The sequence below is a fragment of the Neoarius graeffei genome, chromosome 2 (assembly GCF_027579695.1).
Source record: "Neoarius graeffei isolate fNeoGra1 chromosome 2, fNeoGra1.pri, whole genome shotgun sequence".
NCBI classification, from domain to species: Eukaryota; Metazoa; Chordata; class Actinopteri; order Siluriformes; family Ariidae; genus Neoarius; species Neoarius graeffei.
The window spans coordinates 79,075,083-79,090,720 of NC_083570.1; the positions used below are offsets into that span (position 1 = coordinate 79,075,083).

The 15,638-nt window shown below is 39.4% G+C and overlaps 1 protein-coding gene across 3 annotated transcripts in view; it reads right to left on the reverse strand.

The window, feature by feature from the left end:
• accs (1-aminocyclopropane-1-carboxylate synthase homolog (Arabidopsis)(non-functional)) overlaps nt 1-15,638 on the reverse strand; it is a 70,587-nt gene that overhangs the window by 32,627 nt on the left and 22,322 nt on the right. For all 3 annotated transcript variants that reach the window (XM_060915006.1, XM_060915005.1, XM_060915003.1), the window contains exons 2-3: nt 9,994-10,898; nt 7,952-8,011 (exon numbers count right to left, since the gene is read on the reverse strand). In XM_060915006.1, the coding sequence (XP_060770989.1) occupies nt 7,952-8,011; nt 9,994-10,898 (965 nt within the window). The remainder of the gene's footprint in view (nt 1-7,951; nt 8,012-9,993; nt 10,899-15,638) is intronic.

The window sequence follows — 15,638 nt, forward strand, 5'->3', positions numbered from 1 at the left end:
AAATTAGGTGATTTTAAATTTCATGACAACACATCTCAAAAAAATTGGGACAAGGCCATGTTTACCACTGTGAGACATCCCCTTTTCTCTTTACAACAGTCTGTAAACGTCTGGGGACTGAGGAGACAAGTTGCTCAAGTTTAGGGATAGGAATGTTAACCCATTCTTGTCTAATGTAGGATTCTAGTTGCTCAACTGTCTTAGGTCTTTTTTGTCGTATCTTCCGTTTTATGATGCGCCAAATGTTTTCTATGGGTGAAAGATCTGGACTGCAGGCTGGCCAGTTCAGTACCCGGACCCTTCTTCTACGCAGCCATGATGCTGTAATTGATGCAGTATGTGGTTTGGCATTGTCATGTCGGAAAATGCAAGGTCTTCCCTGAAAGAGACGTCGTCCGGATGGGAGCATATGTTGCTCTAGAACCTGGATATACCTTTCAGCATTGATGGTGTCTTTCCAGATGTGTAAGCTGCCCATGCCACACGCACTAATGCAACCCCATACCATCAGAGATGCAGGTTTCTGAACTGAGCACTGATAACAACTTGGGTCGTCCTTCTCCTCTTTAGTCCGAATGACACGGCGTCCCTGATTTCCATAAAGAACTTCAAATTTTGATTCGTCTGACCACAGAACAGTTTTCCACTTTGCCACAGTCCATTTTAAATGAGCCTTGGCCCAGAGAAGACGTCTGCACTTCTGGATCATGTTTAGATACGGCTTCTTCTTTGAACTATAGAGTTTTAGCTGGCAACGGCGGATGGCACGGTGAATTGTGTTCACAGATAATGTTCTCTGGAAATATTCCTGAGCCCATTTTGTGATTTCCAATACAGAAGCATGCCTGTATGTGATGCAGTGCCATCTAAGGGCCTGAAGATCACGGGCACCCAGTATGGTTTTCCGGCCTTGACCCTTATGCACAGAGATTCTTCCAGATTCTCTGAATCTTTTGATGATTTTATTTATTTATTTATTTATTTATTTAGAGGTTTATTCCGAACAGTAAAGAAGATATAAAAACAAACAAAACAAAAAAACAACAAAAAATAAAAGTAAAAAATGCAATCATTAAAACATCATCCTAAACAAACAGAATAGCGTAGCCACAAGGCAGTAACATAATAATGTTCGGAAAGGATTAGGAAGAAGTAAATAACTTATCAAATCCTAACCCTCAATACCACCGTTAATCAAATGTCAATTTTATTCCTTGGTACTTTATAATTCCTTACTTTGTACATTATTAAGGCAGTTTTATATTCTATAATATCCCTGAATTTTAAACATTTTGAATTTAAGAATAGTGAATTAGTATGATCTCGGTAACCAGCACTATGAATCATTCTTATAGCTCTTTTTTGAAGTATAGTTATTGCATGAAGTGAACATTTATACGTATTTCCCCACACCACTGAGCAGTAATTTAAGTACGGTAAAACCAGGGAACAGTATAGAATGCAGAGTGAATTATAGTCCAGGACATGCTTAGCTTTACTCAACACAGATATGCTTCTTGATAGTTTAATTAGTATGTATTTTATATGTGATTTCCAATTAATTCTATCATCTATTATTACCCCAAGAAATTTATTATTAAAAACTCTTTCAATATCAACACCATGTACCTGTACATTTATTGCCCTATTTATTTTATAATTGTTAAATGACATGATTTTTGTTTCAGACAGATTTAATGATAATTTATTTCGATCAAACCAACTTTTTAACCTGCACAATCCTGAAGAGATTATGTTTTCTAACTCATGTAAATTTGTTCCAGAACAAAAACATATTTGTGTCATCTGCAAATAATACCATCTTAAATATCTTTGATACATTGCACATATCATTTATATAAAGAATAAACAGTTTAGGACCCAATACTGACCCCTGAGGGACACCACAATCAATATTCAAACGAGTTGAGACAGTCACCCAACTTCACAAATTGTGTCCTGTTGCTCAAATAACTTCTTATCCAATTTACTACAACTCCCCTTATCCCATATTGTTCCACCTTATTAATTAATATATCATGATTAATAGTATCAAAAGCTTTTTGAAGATCAATAAATATCCCAGCGACATATTTCTTATCATCTATAGAGTTACTGATTTCTTCAATTGATTCCATTAGTGCCATCTCTGTTGATCTATTTGCTCTAAATCCATATTGACTATCACTGAGTAGTTTGTATTTTTCGATGAATTTATCTAATCTGTTATTGAATAGTTTTTCAATAATTTTGGAGAATTGAGGAAGTAAAGAAACAGGTCTGTAATTTGTGAAGTTGTGTTTGTCCCCAGATTTATACAATGGAATTACTTTTGCTATTTTCATATTGCTTGGAAATGTACCGGTTTGAAATGACAAGTTACAGATGTATGTTAATGGTTTAGAAATCCCACCCCAGTAATAGTTTTCACAAGTTTCATATCAATATCATTACAATCTGTGGACATTTTATGACTACATTTATTAACTATATCAATAATTTCCTTCTCATCTACTGGTGTAAGAAACAGAACAAGAATTCCTCTTTATAATATTATCTATACAATCATCATTTGTTACCGGATCAGAGATATTTTGAGCTAATCTTGGTCCAACATTAACAAAAAAATTATTAAAACTATTAGCAACTACATCCATGTTATAATTTTCGATACCTTTGTCATTAAAGTATTTAGGGTAATGTATTTGTCCAGAGCCATCTTTAAGAGTACTATTTAATATATTCCATATTCCTTTAATATTATTTTTGTTATTATATATTAATTTACCATAATAGTCCTTCCTACATCTCCTTATGATACTTGTTAACTTGTTTTTATATTTATTTTCTGCCTCTTTGGTTCTTAATTTAATAAATTCTCTATATAGGAGTGTTTTTCTTCTTACAGGCATTTTGTAATCCCTTAGTAATCCAAGGTTGGTCATTATAGTTTTGTTTTGTACTATATTGCTTCAGTGGGCAATTTTTATCATATAATAATTTGAATATACTTAAAAAGTTATCATATGCTCTATCAATGCTATTCTCTATATAAACTGATTCCCAGTCTTGTATTAATAAATCATTATTTAATGCAAACATGGCCTCCTCAGTCCTAACTCTTCTATACTTAAGTTTATGGTCTGTCACATTTCTCTTATGATTACAGTCATAAATTGTAAAAACTGGTAGATGATCACTAATATCATTGATTAATATTCCACTTATAATGCTATTATCTATATCATTGGTAAATATATTATCTATTAAGGTAGCACTATGGTCAGTAATTTTGGTGGGTCTGGTAATTTTTGGGTGGAGACTCATACTGTACATGGTATTAATAAATTCCTCAGTCATACTGTGCTTCCTAGGGTTCAACAGATCAATATTAGTATCCCCACAAATGAAGATAACTTTATTATCTACTGTAAATGTCTTTTCTACCCAGTCCTTAAACGCCTCTATACTAGTTTCTGGCGCTCTATATATACAGCTAATTAATACATTTCTACTTTTTTTCAATATTAATTTTGATTGTTAAACTTTCTAATAAGTTATGAATCACTGGTGTCATGCCATCTATTAATTTATAATTCAAATTACAGTCCACATACACCACCACTCCTCCTCCACCTTTATTTTTCTTATTTATATAATTAAATTCATATCCAGCCAGTTCGAAATCCACCCCTTTCTCCAGGTCAATCCAGGTCTCTGATATGGCAATTATCAGTCCCCCCCAGGATGTCGCGGGCCTTTTTTGTGATTGTTGCGGGCTAAAATGTCTGATGTTGCGGGGGTTTTTTCCAAAAAATTGCGATGAAAGTTGCGGTGTTTTTTAGGTTTTTGTTGCAATTACATTGCGGGAGGAAGTGAAAGTTGCGAGAAATTGTTGCAATTTTCTCTTTTTGTGATTAAAATTGAGTGATATGTTAAATATTAAGTTATTACTGAAAAACTATTGATTAAAAAAACAAAGACACTGAGAAATGGTCCTATAAACAACTTTACCAATATAAAAGATTACCAGGACTACAAAAATGCAGAAAAATAGGCTTTACCTATCCAAATGCACCTGTTGGTTCAAAAGTTAAAGTGCATAGAACCTCACAGCACAACATGAAGTTACCTTAAAATATAATATAAATGCCTCAGCTGTCATGCAAGAAAAAAAACTATTAATACTAGTACTGTGTGCAGGCAGTCTCTCCTGAAGAGTAAATTAAACAATAATTATAAACTAATAAAATAAATGGCTCAGGCTTCATAAAAGAAAAAAAAACAATTTGAACAGAATCTCACAGTATGATGCTGAAGCTGCCTAAACAATGGAAAATAAAATACCATTTTGGCAAAAATGTTGGCATCCATTAATTTCTTGTATTAAGTAAAAAAATAATGTAAAGTGCACACAGTCCTTCACTGTAAACATAACACACTTTCAGTAACAGAATTTAAGCCTACATAAACACTGACTCGCACATGCAGTGCTGCCAGATACTGCTGACGTTTTCCAGCCCAAAATATGTTCAAAACCCACCAAAATGCACTTAAAACCGCCCAATCTGGCAACACTGCGCACATGCTGCTTCTCTTGAACGTATACAGGGAAGTAAGGCGGAAGGTAGTTTGTCGACGTCACCTCAAGACGACGCCAACAATTGGTCAAATTTGCGGGAAAGTTGCGGTGATTGGATATAATTGCAACACCGCCCTGAATTCACGGGGATTGGTTGAATTTGCGTTGAAGTTGCAAATCGCAACATTGCTAAATCCTGGAGGGTCTGAATTATGTTGAATGGATGAGTAAACTGACTTAAGTATTTCTTGATGTGTTTGAAGTTAGCGTACATGCTTCTGCTGTTGAAGTTTATTATTGATAATTTTCCCATAGCCTTAGTGGACTGATTGTACTGTTCCTCTGTGTAATAGTGGCAATTGTCCTTAATGGTTGAGAAAAAGTTATTGTCTGGGCCTATGTCATTTTCTGTATCCAATAGTTTATGGTCAGTGAATTCATGTGGTTTCAGTTCCAGGTTTTCATAATCAACAAGCATCTGCGTGAGCCGAGTAGTGTTCCGGGTAATGGATGAAGGAGTTATTTCGGTGTGTGTCATGGTTGAGTTTGGTGTCGTGTCACGTCGGTATTGATTACCGTACAGTCCTGATAGCATCACTGGTATTTGTCCAAGTCCTCGATGTTCCGTATGACCAAAACTCTCACCTTCTCCGGTGTCCCATTCAGCTTGATAAATACTTTGCAATTAGTGATCCATGTAGATTGAATTTTATTTTCTTTCTTCAGTTGTATTGCTTTTCTGGCAATGTCAGCATTGCGTTTTGTCAGGTGCTGGTTAATGTAGACGTTTGTCCCTTTCAGTTTCCTTCCTTGTTTCAGCAGTGTAGCTTTATGTTTCCGGCTGATGAATCTCATGATGATGGTCTGCTTGTCTCTGGTGTTCCTCCTTGGTAGCGGGTGGCAAGCCGTGACGTTATCGCAGTCCAGGTGAATTCCCTTGGACTGCAGGAAAGCAGCTACCTGCTGCTCCGTGGAGTTCACATCCAGCTCCCCGGGCTCCCCCCTGCTGATAACGGTCACCGCCTGAGTGTATGACCGAGGTTTCACCTGGAGCCTGGTGACGACAACGTTGTTCATTCTGGAGTATTGCTCCAGGTCGGCCACTCGGCTTTCCAGGCCGGCAATCCGCTTATCTTTCAACACATTCTGGATCCGCAACGTTTTCACTTCCTCCACCAAGTCCAATATGCTCTTCTGCTGCAGCCTGACTGCAGAAACTTCTTCAGTTATGAAGTCGAGTGATTTTTTTTTTATGTCATCGACTTCAGCAGTGGGGATCTTCTTTGGGCCCATATAGCCCGGTAGCAAGTTGCTGGGACAACCAGCTTTTGCCGTCAGCTGTTAGCACAGCCAGCTGTTCGCCTCACTGCCTTTCTGAATTTTCCCGCCAGAGGAAGAGGAAGACGGAAGTGATTGTAGATGATGATATGTTCAAATTCTTTGCAATTTTACACTGTCAAACTCCTTTCTGATATTGCTCCACTATTTGTCGGCGCATAATTAGGGGGATTAGTGATCCTCTTCCCATCTTTACTTCTGAGAGCTGCTGCCACTCCAAGATGCTCTTTTTATACCCAGGCATGTTAATGACCTATTGCCAGTTGGCCTAATGAGTTGCAATTTGGTCCTCCAGCTGTTCCTTTTTTGTACCTTTAACTTTTCCAGCCTCTTATTGCCCCTGTCCCAACTTTTTTGAGATGTGTTGCTGTCATAAAATTTCAAATGAGCCAATATTTGGCATGAAATTTCAAAATGTCTCACTTTCGACATCTGATATGTTGTCTATATTCTATTGTGAATACAATATCAGTTTTTGAGATTTGTAAATTATTGCATTCCGTTTTTATTTACAATTTGTACTTTGTCCCAACTTTTTTGGAATCGGGGTTGAATAATGCTGTAAGAAGTGGTTTTCTGGTATGGTTTGAGTCCGCTTGCTCCCTTCCCGAGAATAGTTACTGTGTATCAATACGAAGTTATTCTGACTGATCACTTTTTCTTGTGATGTAACATTTCTATCCTTATGGGAGTGGTTTCGTCCAGGAAGATTCCACCCATTCCACAGAGCATGAGGGTTCTCTGAATGGTTTGATGGGGATGAAAACACCAAATTTCAATCCAACTAAACACTGATGGGAAATTTTGGAATGTGTTAGGGAGTGCTCTCCATCATCATCATCATCATCATGATCATCATCACAATATCTTTTGGAATAATGATGTTCATCCCTGCAGCACAGTTCCAGAGAATCTGTGGTGAATTGAAGCTGCTCTGGTGTCTCGTGGTGTTAAAAACCTTACTCAGGCCATACATTTTTCCTTTCATTTGTCATCTCTCTGTATGTCTTCACCAGGCTTCATCTTATAAACATTATTATTCTATCCACATTTACTGGATATGAGCAATCACATGGTCTAATTGGCTACTCTACTACTAGGATATCAGCTCATATACCGTGAGTAGAGGAAAACAAAATGGCGCAACGTGTTGCTGAACTAACCGAGGAAGAAATAAAACTTCTACTCGAAAACAAAACCCCAAAAATTAAAAAAAGCAACAAAATATGAAATAAACGGATTTGTTGTTAAGAACATATATCATCTCATTATCTCTAGCCGCTTTATCCTGTTCTACAGGGTCGCAGGTAAGCTGGAGCCTATCCCAGCTGACTACGGGCGAAAGGCGGGGTACACCCTGGACAAGTCGCCAGGTCATCACAGGGCTGACACATAGACACAGACAACCATTCACACTCACACCTACGGTCAATTTAGAGTCACCAGTTAACCTAACCTGCATGTCTTTGGGGGAAACCGGAGCACCCGGAGGAAACCCACGCGGACACGGGGAGAACATGCAAACTCCACACAGAAAGGCCCTCGCCGGCCCTGGGGCTCGAACCCAGAACCTTCTTGCTGTGAGGCGACAGCGCTAACCACTACACCACCGTGCCGCCCAAGAACATACACACTATATATATATATATATATATATATATATATATATTTTTTTTTTTTAAGAATAATTATAGCATTTTTCACAAATTGCTACTGTCATTTCGCCAGTTTGTATACATTCTAAGCAGAAATTTTGTCAGACATCTTGTATAAAGTTTTTATTTATCGAATTTTCAAAAAATAAAAATAAAAATGCTCTGTTTCTCAAAATCCACTGAATGTGGATATAATAAAACAGTTATTCCACTCAATCTTGTCATACATGGCTGAGAGCCAACTCAGCACTACGTGCCTTGTCGGCTATCAGCTCATGTACAGCTCAACTTCGTGGAAGAACTGTTAAATATCTAATGTAGCTTGTTGTTGGGGTTATTCTGATAATCTGGGTGAGCTGCAGTCAAAATGCCTTACCCGTTTCTGCAGGAGGTCAGAGCATAGCTTGTTCTCACTTGTTCCCAGATTTATAATGCCCTGAATGAGAGAAAACAAAGACAATAATCTTTTTTGTTTGTTTTGCAAATGTCTTTCCAATTCCAAGGTCCTATATGACAAATCTGCAATCTTAAGATACTGAGTCAGAAGGTTTTCACCCTTTTCAATATTACACTTTCTCAAATATGGCTAGTGAAATGTATATAACATTACCTTTATAACATTTTATATCGAATTCATTATTGTCATTTGTGGTTGAAAAAAAAAGTCACACAGGGTCAGATTCAAAAATATAATAACATCTTTCCTTTCCAGAGAAGCATTTCAGAAAATAGTCCTTCATCACCTCCACAGTGGTGCTTGAAAGTTTGTGAACCCTTTAGAATTTTCTAGATTTCTGCAGAAATATGACCTAAAACATCATCAGATTTTCACACAAGTCCTAAAAGTAGATAAAGAGAACCCAGTTAAACAAATGAGACAAAAACATTATACTTGGTCATTTATTTATTGAGGAAAATGATCCAGTATTACGTATCTGTGAGTGGCAAAAGTATGTGAACCTCTAGGATTAGCAGTTCATTTGAAGGTGAAACTAGAGTCAGGTGTTTTCAATTAATAGGATGACAATCAGATCTGAGTGGGTACCCTGTTTTATTTAAAGAACAGGGATCTATCAAAGTCTGATCTTCACAACACATGTTTGTGGAAGTGTATCATGGCACAAACAAAGGAGATTTCTGAGGACCTCAGAAAAAGCATTGTTGATACTCATCAGGCTGGAAAAGGTTACAAAACCATCTCTAAACAGTTTGGACTCCACCAATCTACAGTCAGACAGATTGTGTACAAATGGAAGAAATTCAAGACCATTGTTACCCTCCCCAGGAGTGGTCAAACAACAAAGATCACTCCAAGAGCAAGGCGTGTAATAGTCGGCGAGGTCACAAAGGACCCCAGGGTAACTTCTAAGCAACTGAAGGCCTCTCTCACATTGGCTAATGTAAATGTTCATGAGTCCACCATCAGGAGAACACAGAACAACAATGGTGTGCATGGCAGGGTTGCAAGGAAAAAGCCACCGCTCTCCACAAAGAACATTGTTGCTTGTCTGCAGTTTGCTAAAGATCATGTGGACAAGCCAGAAGGCTATTGGAAAAATGTTTTGTGGATGGATGAGACCAAAATAGAACTTTTTGGTTTAAATGAGAAGTGTTATGTTTGGAGAAAGGAAAACACTGCATTCCAGCATACAAACCTTATCCCATCTGTGAAACATGGTGGTGGTAGTATCATGGGTTGGGCTTGTTTTGCTGCATCTGGGCCAGGACGGCTTGCCAACATTGATGGAACAATGAATTCTGAATTATACCAGCAAATTCTAAAGGAAAATGTCAGGACATCTGTCCATGAACTGAATCTCAAGAGAAGGTGGGTCATGCAGCAAGACAATGACCCTAAGCACACAAGTCGTTCTACCAAAGAATGGTTAAAGAAGAATAAAAGTTAATGTTTTGGAATGGCCAAGTCAAAGTCCTGACATTAATCCAATCAAAATGTTGTGGAAGGACCTGAAGCAAGCAGTTCATGTGAGGAAACCCACCAACATCCCAGAGTTAAAGCTGTTCCTTATTGGGGAATGGGCTAAAATTCCTCCAAGCTGGTGTGCAGGACGACTGATCAACAGTTACTGGAAATGTTTACTTGCAGTTATTGCTGCACAAGGGGGTCACACCAGATACTGAAAGCAAAGCTTCACATACTTTTGCCACTGACAGATATGTAATATTGGATCATTTTCCTCAATAAATAAATGACCAAGTATAATATTTTTGTCTCATTTGTTTAACTGGGTTCTCTTTATCTACTTTTAGGACTTGTGTGAAAATCTGATGATGTTTTAGGTCATATTTATGCAGAAATATAGAAAATTCTAAAGGGTTCACAAACTTTCAAGCACAACTTTACAAATGTGTAAGCAAAGTGTTCAAATTTAAAGGTGTAATTTGTGTGCTACTAACATCAGGGTTACTGTTCTCATCATGCTTGTTGGCAAAGTACTGTGTGTAGCCTTCCTGCAGAAGTCCCTGGTAATGGCGGATGCTGTTACCCCTGCGGGACAATAATTTGCTGTGCTGGGGTGTTTTATCACCCTGTAGCATGCTGAGCACAAAGGGGTGTGTGGAAGGCTCAGGGCCTGGACCTGAAGAATTGTGAGGCACAGAGAAAGTTGCTAAATCAGATGCTGTTGTATTGCAGTCAGAGGTTGTTGTGCTGGTGTTTCCCTCATCAGCTCTCTGATTATCCTTTAGTATTCTGGGTACAAATGGGGACTGGGATGGCACTGACACATCTGCATTGGAGTAAAGGATCATGGTGTTGCTCTGTTCCTGATTAACAGTGTGACCTTCCTGCAGAATTCTGGGTACAGTGGGGGTTGTGGCAGGGTTGGGTGTAAAAGCAGGTGGCACAGAGAGTAATGTCAACTCTGACACTGTTGCACTGGGATCAGAGGTTTCAGTGTTGCTGCTTCCCTGCTCTGATGTCCTTCTGGCTGCACTGAAGGCCCCTGCAAGTAAGGAAACAAGACGCAGCTCATGCTCCCTCTCCTGCTGAACCCGTCTCTCTTCCTGATGCTGCCTCTCCTTCTCAGCCCGTGCCTCCTGATGCAGCCTCATTTCCTCCAGAGAGGCGTATCTTTCCTCCATGACTTGCTGCCAGTTTATGAAACTTGCCAGTGCCTTCTCTAGCAACCTCCCACCACTGCCTGCACGTACTGCCCGACGCCGCTTCCTCGGATGGAACCTGGTGGAATATTTAGGATCTTTCAGGTCAGCCTGGGTGCATCTGTCTACACTGGTCACAGGAACTGCTACAGGAGAAAAGCCTGCACCGGATGAACCAGCCACGTTATGGTCACTAAAACCTATAAAGAAAAAAAAGATTTATAATCGTGGACCACTACACAGTCTATGAATAAAAAAACACGTCAATTTAAAAAGGATCTGGAACCTATCCTGAGAGCATGGGCACAGGAGGAAAGGTAGTTGTGATTTAGAGTAACCGAATCGACCTACCAGCATGTTTTTTGAGACAAACCAGAGAACCTGGAGGAAATGCATGCAGGCACAGGGAGAACATGAAAAACTCCTCACAGTCAGTAACACAAACTCATGATCAAACTGAGAAACCCGGAGCAGTGAGGTAGCAATGCTGCCCACTGCATCAACACTACAAATCATTAAATGTATTAAATAAAAACAAAGAACAACAAAAAGTCCAGATCTGCATTTAAATTTGGATTTTTAAACAAATATACAGTACTGGTCAAAACTTTGGACACGCCTACTCATAGTTTTTTCTGTATTTTGGATATTTTCTACATTATAGGACAATACTGAAGATGTCAAAACTAAGAAATAACATATGGAACATATATGGAATTATGTGGTAAACAAAAACTGTGTTAAATATGTTTCATATTTTAGATTCTTCAAAGTACCTTCAAACTGTCAAGTGAACGAGAGAGGCAGACGTATGTGCAGAAATGTTTATTATAATACAGTGCGATCGATACAAAAAGTGCATGAAACACACACAAAGAAACAGTCCAAATCAGCAGGCAAGGTCATAAACATGAAAACAGGCAAAGGGTCGGTCGAGGTGCAAACAGGATGTCGGAGGCAAAACGAGAACAGGAGCGAGAAACCAGGAAAACCACAAACATGGGAAACAAGGCTCGGCAATGTGCACTGAAGTTGGCGTAATACTTCGCATCGTCCTTGCATCAGCGCAGTCCTTAAATAGCCCAACACTTAGTTCATTAATTGAAAACAGGTGCGCCTTGTTCATGGAGCGCGTGCTAGAGCTCACTTATGACCGGTGCTGTAAACAGAGTTCTTGTGATTCGATAAGGTTGTTTCAAGTTTATTTGTATAGTGTTTTTAACAATAGATATTGTCCCAAAGCAGCTTTACAGAATCTGAGTGACTGAAGACATGAGCCAATTTTATCCCTAATCTGTCCCCAATTAGCAAGCCCGTGGCGACGGTGGCAAGGAAAAACTCCCTCAGACGACAAAAGGAAGAAACCTCATGAGGAACCAGACCCAAAAGGGGATCAATCCTCACCTGGACAACAACAGACAACATGACTATAAAATTAACAGTTTGAACATGAAGTCAGTTTCGTTGATGTTATAAGTCTTCATTAATGGAAACTTGAGTGCAAAACTGTTCATGACTACCGCAGTCCCAAAGTCAGCAAGCCAACTGTAGTCCTCAGCCACAAAAGCATTACTGTAAGTGTCCAGAGCATCTTCCAAGTGTGACTTTCAACTGTCCATATGGGGCTGTCCTCCAAACAGCAAAATCCCCAGTGTTGAATTAACACCCAGAGTGTTTATATAGGTCCAATTGGACCCAAATTAACTCTGAAAGTGTTAATTCAACACTGAGGAATTTGCTGTGCAGGAGCGATGCAATGAGACTCCAACCAGACACAGGGCATCAGGATGGATCAGGCAGATCCGAGGAGCAGAAGAGGTCAGCATCTCGATCCCAGGATTGACATGTAACTCAGAGGGACAGACTGGGGGGGGGGGGAGGGGGAGAAGAGAGAGAAAACACAGGTTGTTAGGTATACCCAATGTCACCTGAATAAGTAGGAACAGTATACATTTTGCGCTGAGTACAAGCAGGGACTCCGGCAAAACTAACTATGACAGCATAACTAAAAGGAGAGAGCCAGAAGGTAACACAGGCATGAGGGAGCCCCGGGACATAAAGCAGCCAACCACTACACCGTCAACAAACTCGAGTGAGCAAGCGAGTGGGGGATTGACAGCATTCATACATCCCAGTTTGCCAAAACACTCCATGTCTGAGGACCCTCCAGATCTACACCTTTACCTCATAAGCACCATTAACGAAAGGCTTGACTAAACAGATATGTTTTCAGCCTAGACTTAAACGCTGAGACTGTGTCTGATTCCCGAAACTGCTTGGAAGGTTGTTCCATAACTGTGGTGCTTTCTAAGAAAAGGCTCTGCCCCCTGATGTAGCGTTCACTATACGAGGTACCAGTAGATAGCCTGCACCTTTTGATCTAAGTAGGCGTGGCAGGTCATAAAGGACCAGAAGTTCGCTCAGGTACTGTGGTGCAAGACCATTCAGTACTTTGAAGGTCAATAGTAGCATTTTATAATCAATACGAAATTTGATTGGGAGCCAATGCAGTGTGGATAAGACAGGGGTGATGTGGTCATATTTTCTAGTTCCTTTAAGGACTCTTGCTGCTGCATTTTGAACTAACTGGAGCTTGTTTATGCACTTATTGGAACATCCAGACAGTAAGACATTATAATCATCCAGCCTGGTGTAGGTGCATTTGGTTTTAAGTGATCAATCTCATTAAATCTGAAGGTTAATAATTAAATTGAATCAGTCTCATTTGAATCATTTTCAGTGAATCATTTTCATTGAATCAGTCTCATGTTACCATTAAATCACTCATGGAATCAGTCTCATTAATTAATACCATTAATTTTGGTGCTTAATAAGAAATTACCAAACAGCTAAATCATGGTATATTCCAAATTATTATGATCACTTACCATATTACATAAATCATATGCACCTTTTAGAATTCTTTGGAGATTGGGGACTTCAGAGATATTGGAACACAAATAAACACAGTTTCAATAATAAATGAATTTATTATAACAAAGATAAAAATGGATAATGGCAGTTGAAATATATACAAACAGTGAGATGTGTGTGTGTGTGAGATGTGTGCGTGTGTGTGAGTGAAAGGCCCTATGGCCTGAGCAGAAGGCTAGCATGGGATGCTAGCTAGGTATGTTCGTGTGTGTCCACGTGGTGTAGGGATCACAACGTGGGATTTGAGGAGAACAAAGGAATTAGCCTTGTGTGGCTAAGCTAAGACAAAGGGAAGCTAGCTAAGGTGTGTTTGTGTGTGGGGAGAGAGAGAGGCCTTGTGTGTGTGGCCTACAAAAAGGATTAGCTCTGGTAGTTAACTCCACGTGTGTTTGTGGGGGAGGAGTTAACCACGTGGTAAGGCCTATGGCCTAGTAAAAGAAAGAAGCTAGTGTGGGATGCTAACTGAGGTGTGTTTGTGAGGCCAGGTGAGGCCTGTGACCACGTGTTCGTGTAGGCCTAGATTAACCTCGTGTGGCTAAGCTAAGACAAAGGAATGCTAGCTAAGGTGTGTTTGTGAGAGGTCACGCATTTGTGTAGTCCTAGATTAGCCTTGTATTTAGCTAAGGCAAAGGAAAGCTAGCTAAGGTGTGTTTGTGAGGCCTGTTGAGGCCTGTAACCACGTGTTTCTAAGTAACAAAGGACTAGCCGATAGCTAACCCACTAGCTCATAACAATACTGAATCCACTGAAATCTTGATGTGGTCAAGATGTGATAAGGAAATTAAGTATGTTAGTAAGGAATAAAGAGAAGCATGCACAGCCTATCTATTAAATAATTGAGAGGACAAAATTAGAACAATTCAACACGCTGCGTGTCTACAGTGTAACAATTAAACGTTCCAGAGTTTAAATTCACACTAGTTCAATAAAAGCTAATTCCTAAGACTAGGTTTTGCCCAAATGCCAAGTCTTACTCAGTATCTTGCCTCTAGCAAGATTATGAAGAGATGTTCCGAGACTTTTGGAGTTTCGCCGTTGTGAAGCACATGAGTCGCTTCCGTGATGCGCAGAGAACTTCTCGGTCTGACGCGTGGTGGCTCGTGATGAAAAGAAAGTCTCTGATCAAACAATGCGCACTGCTTTTGAGTTAAAAAGGATCCAGTCGCTTCTTAACTTTAAAATAACTGCCTGGTTGCAGTGTTGTACGTACTTATAAGGAACAAATGAAAACCGGTTGTAAACTCAAGCTGAGTTTGAAATCGCGCGATCTTAGAGTCTACCGTGGCCAAAGGTAAACAAAGAAAAGCGCAAAACTCTGATTCTTGCAAGAAAGAAAAGATGTCTTTTTGGGTTTGCTCATGGAGTGAGCGATTCCTCCCTGTGTCCGTGTTGAAATCACGGCGCCAAAAGAGGAGGAGCTAGGAGTTTCCGGGTGGTTTATGCCTTCCTGGAGGATGTGACGTAGATGATCCCGCCCACGCGTGACGTAGGTCAACGCAGAAGTTGGCTGATGGGAAATGTAGTTTCTTAAAGAGACGGACTGAATGTACCTACACTGGAGATAACGAAAGCATGAACTATTTTTTCTGTATCATTAAATTTCTTATCTTAGCAATATTTCTGAGATGAAAGAAAGCTATCCGGGTAATGTTATCAATGTGAGTTTCGAATGAAAGACTGGGGTCAATAATCACCCCAAGGTTTTACTGCTGCACGTGAAGAAACAGAAAGGGCATCCAGAGTTACTATGTAATCAGAAAACTTACTTCTCGCTGTATGTGGTCCTAGTACAAGTACTTCAGTCTTGTCAGAGTTAAGCAGAAGGAAGTTAATAAGCATCCAATGTCTAATGTCTTTTACACATTCATCAATTCTATTAAGCTGGTGTCTCTCATCTGGTTTTGCAGAAACATTCAACTGTGTGTCATCAGCATAACAGTGGAAACTAATACAATGTTTCCGAATAATATCACCCAGAGGTAACATATATAAAGAAAAAAGCAGTG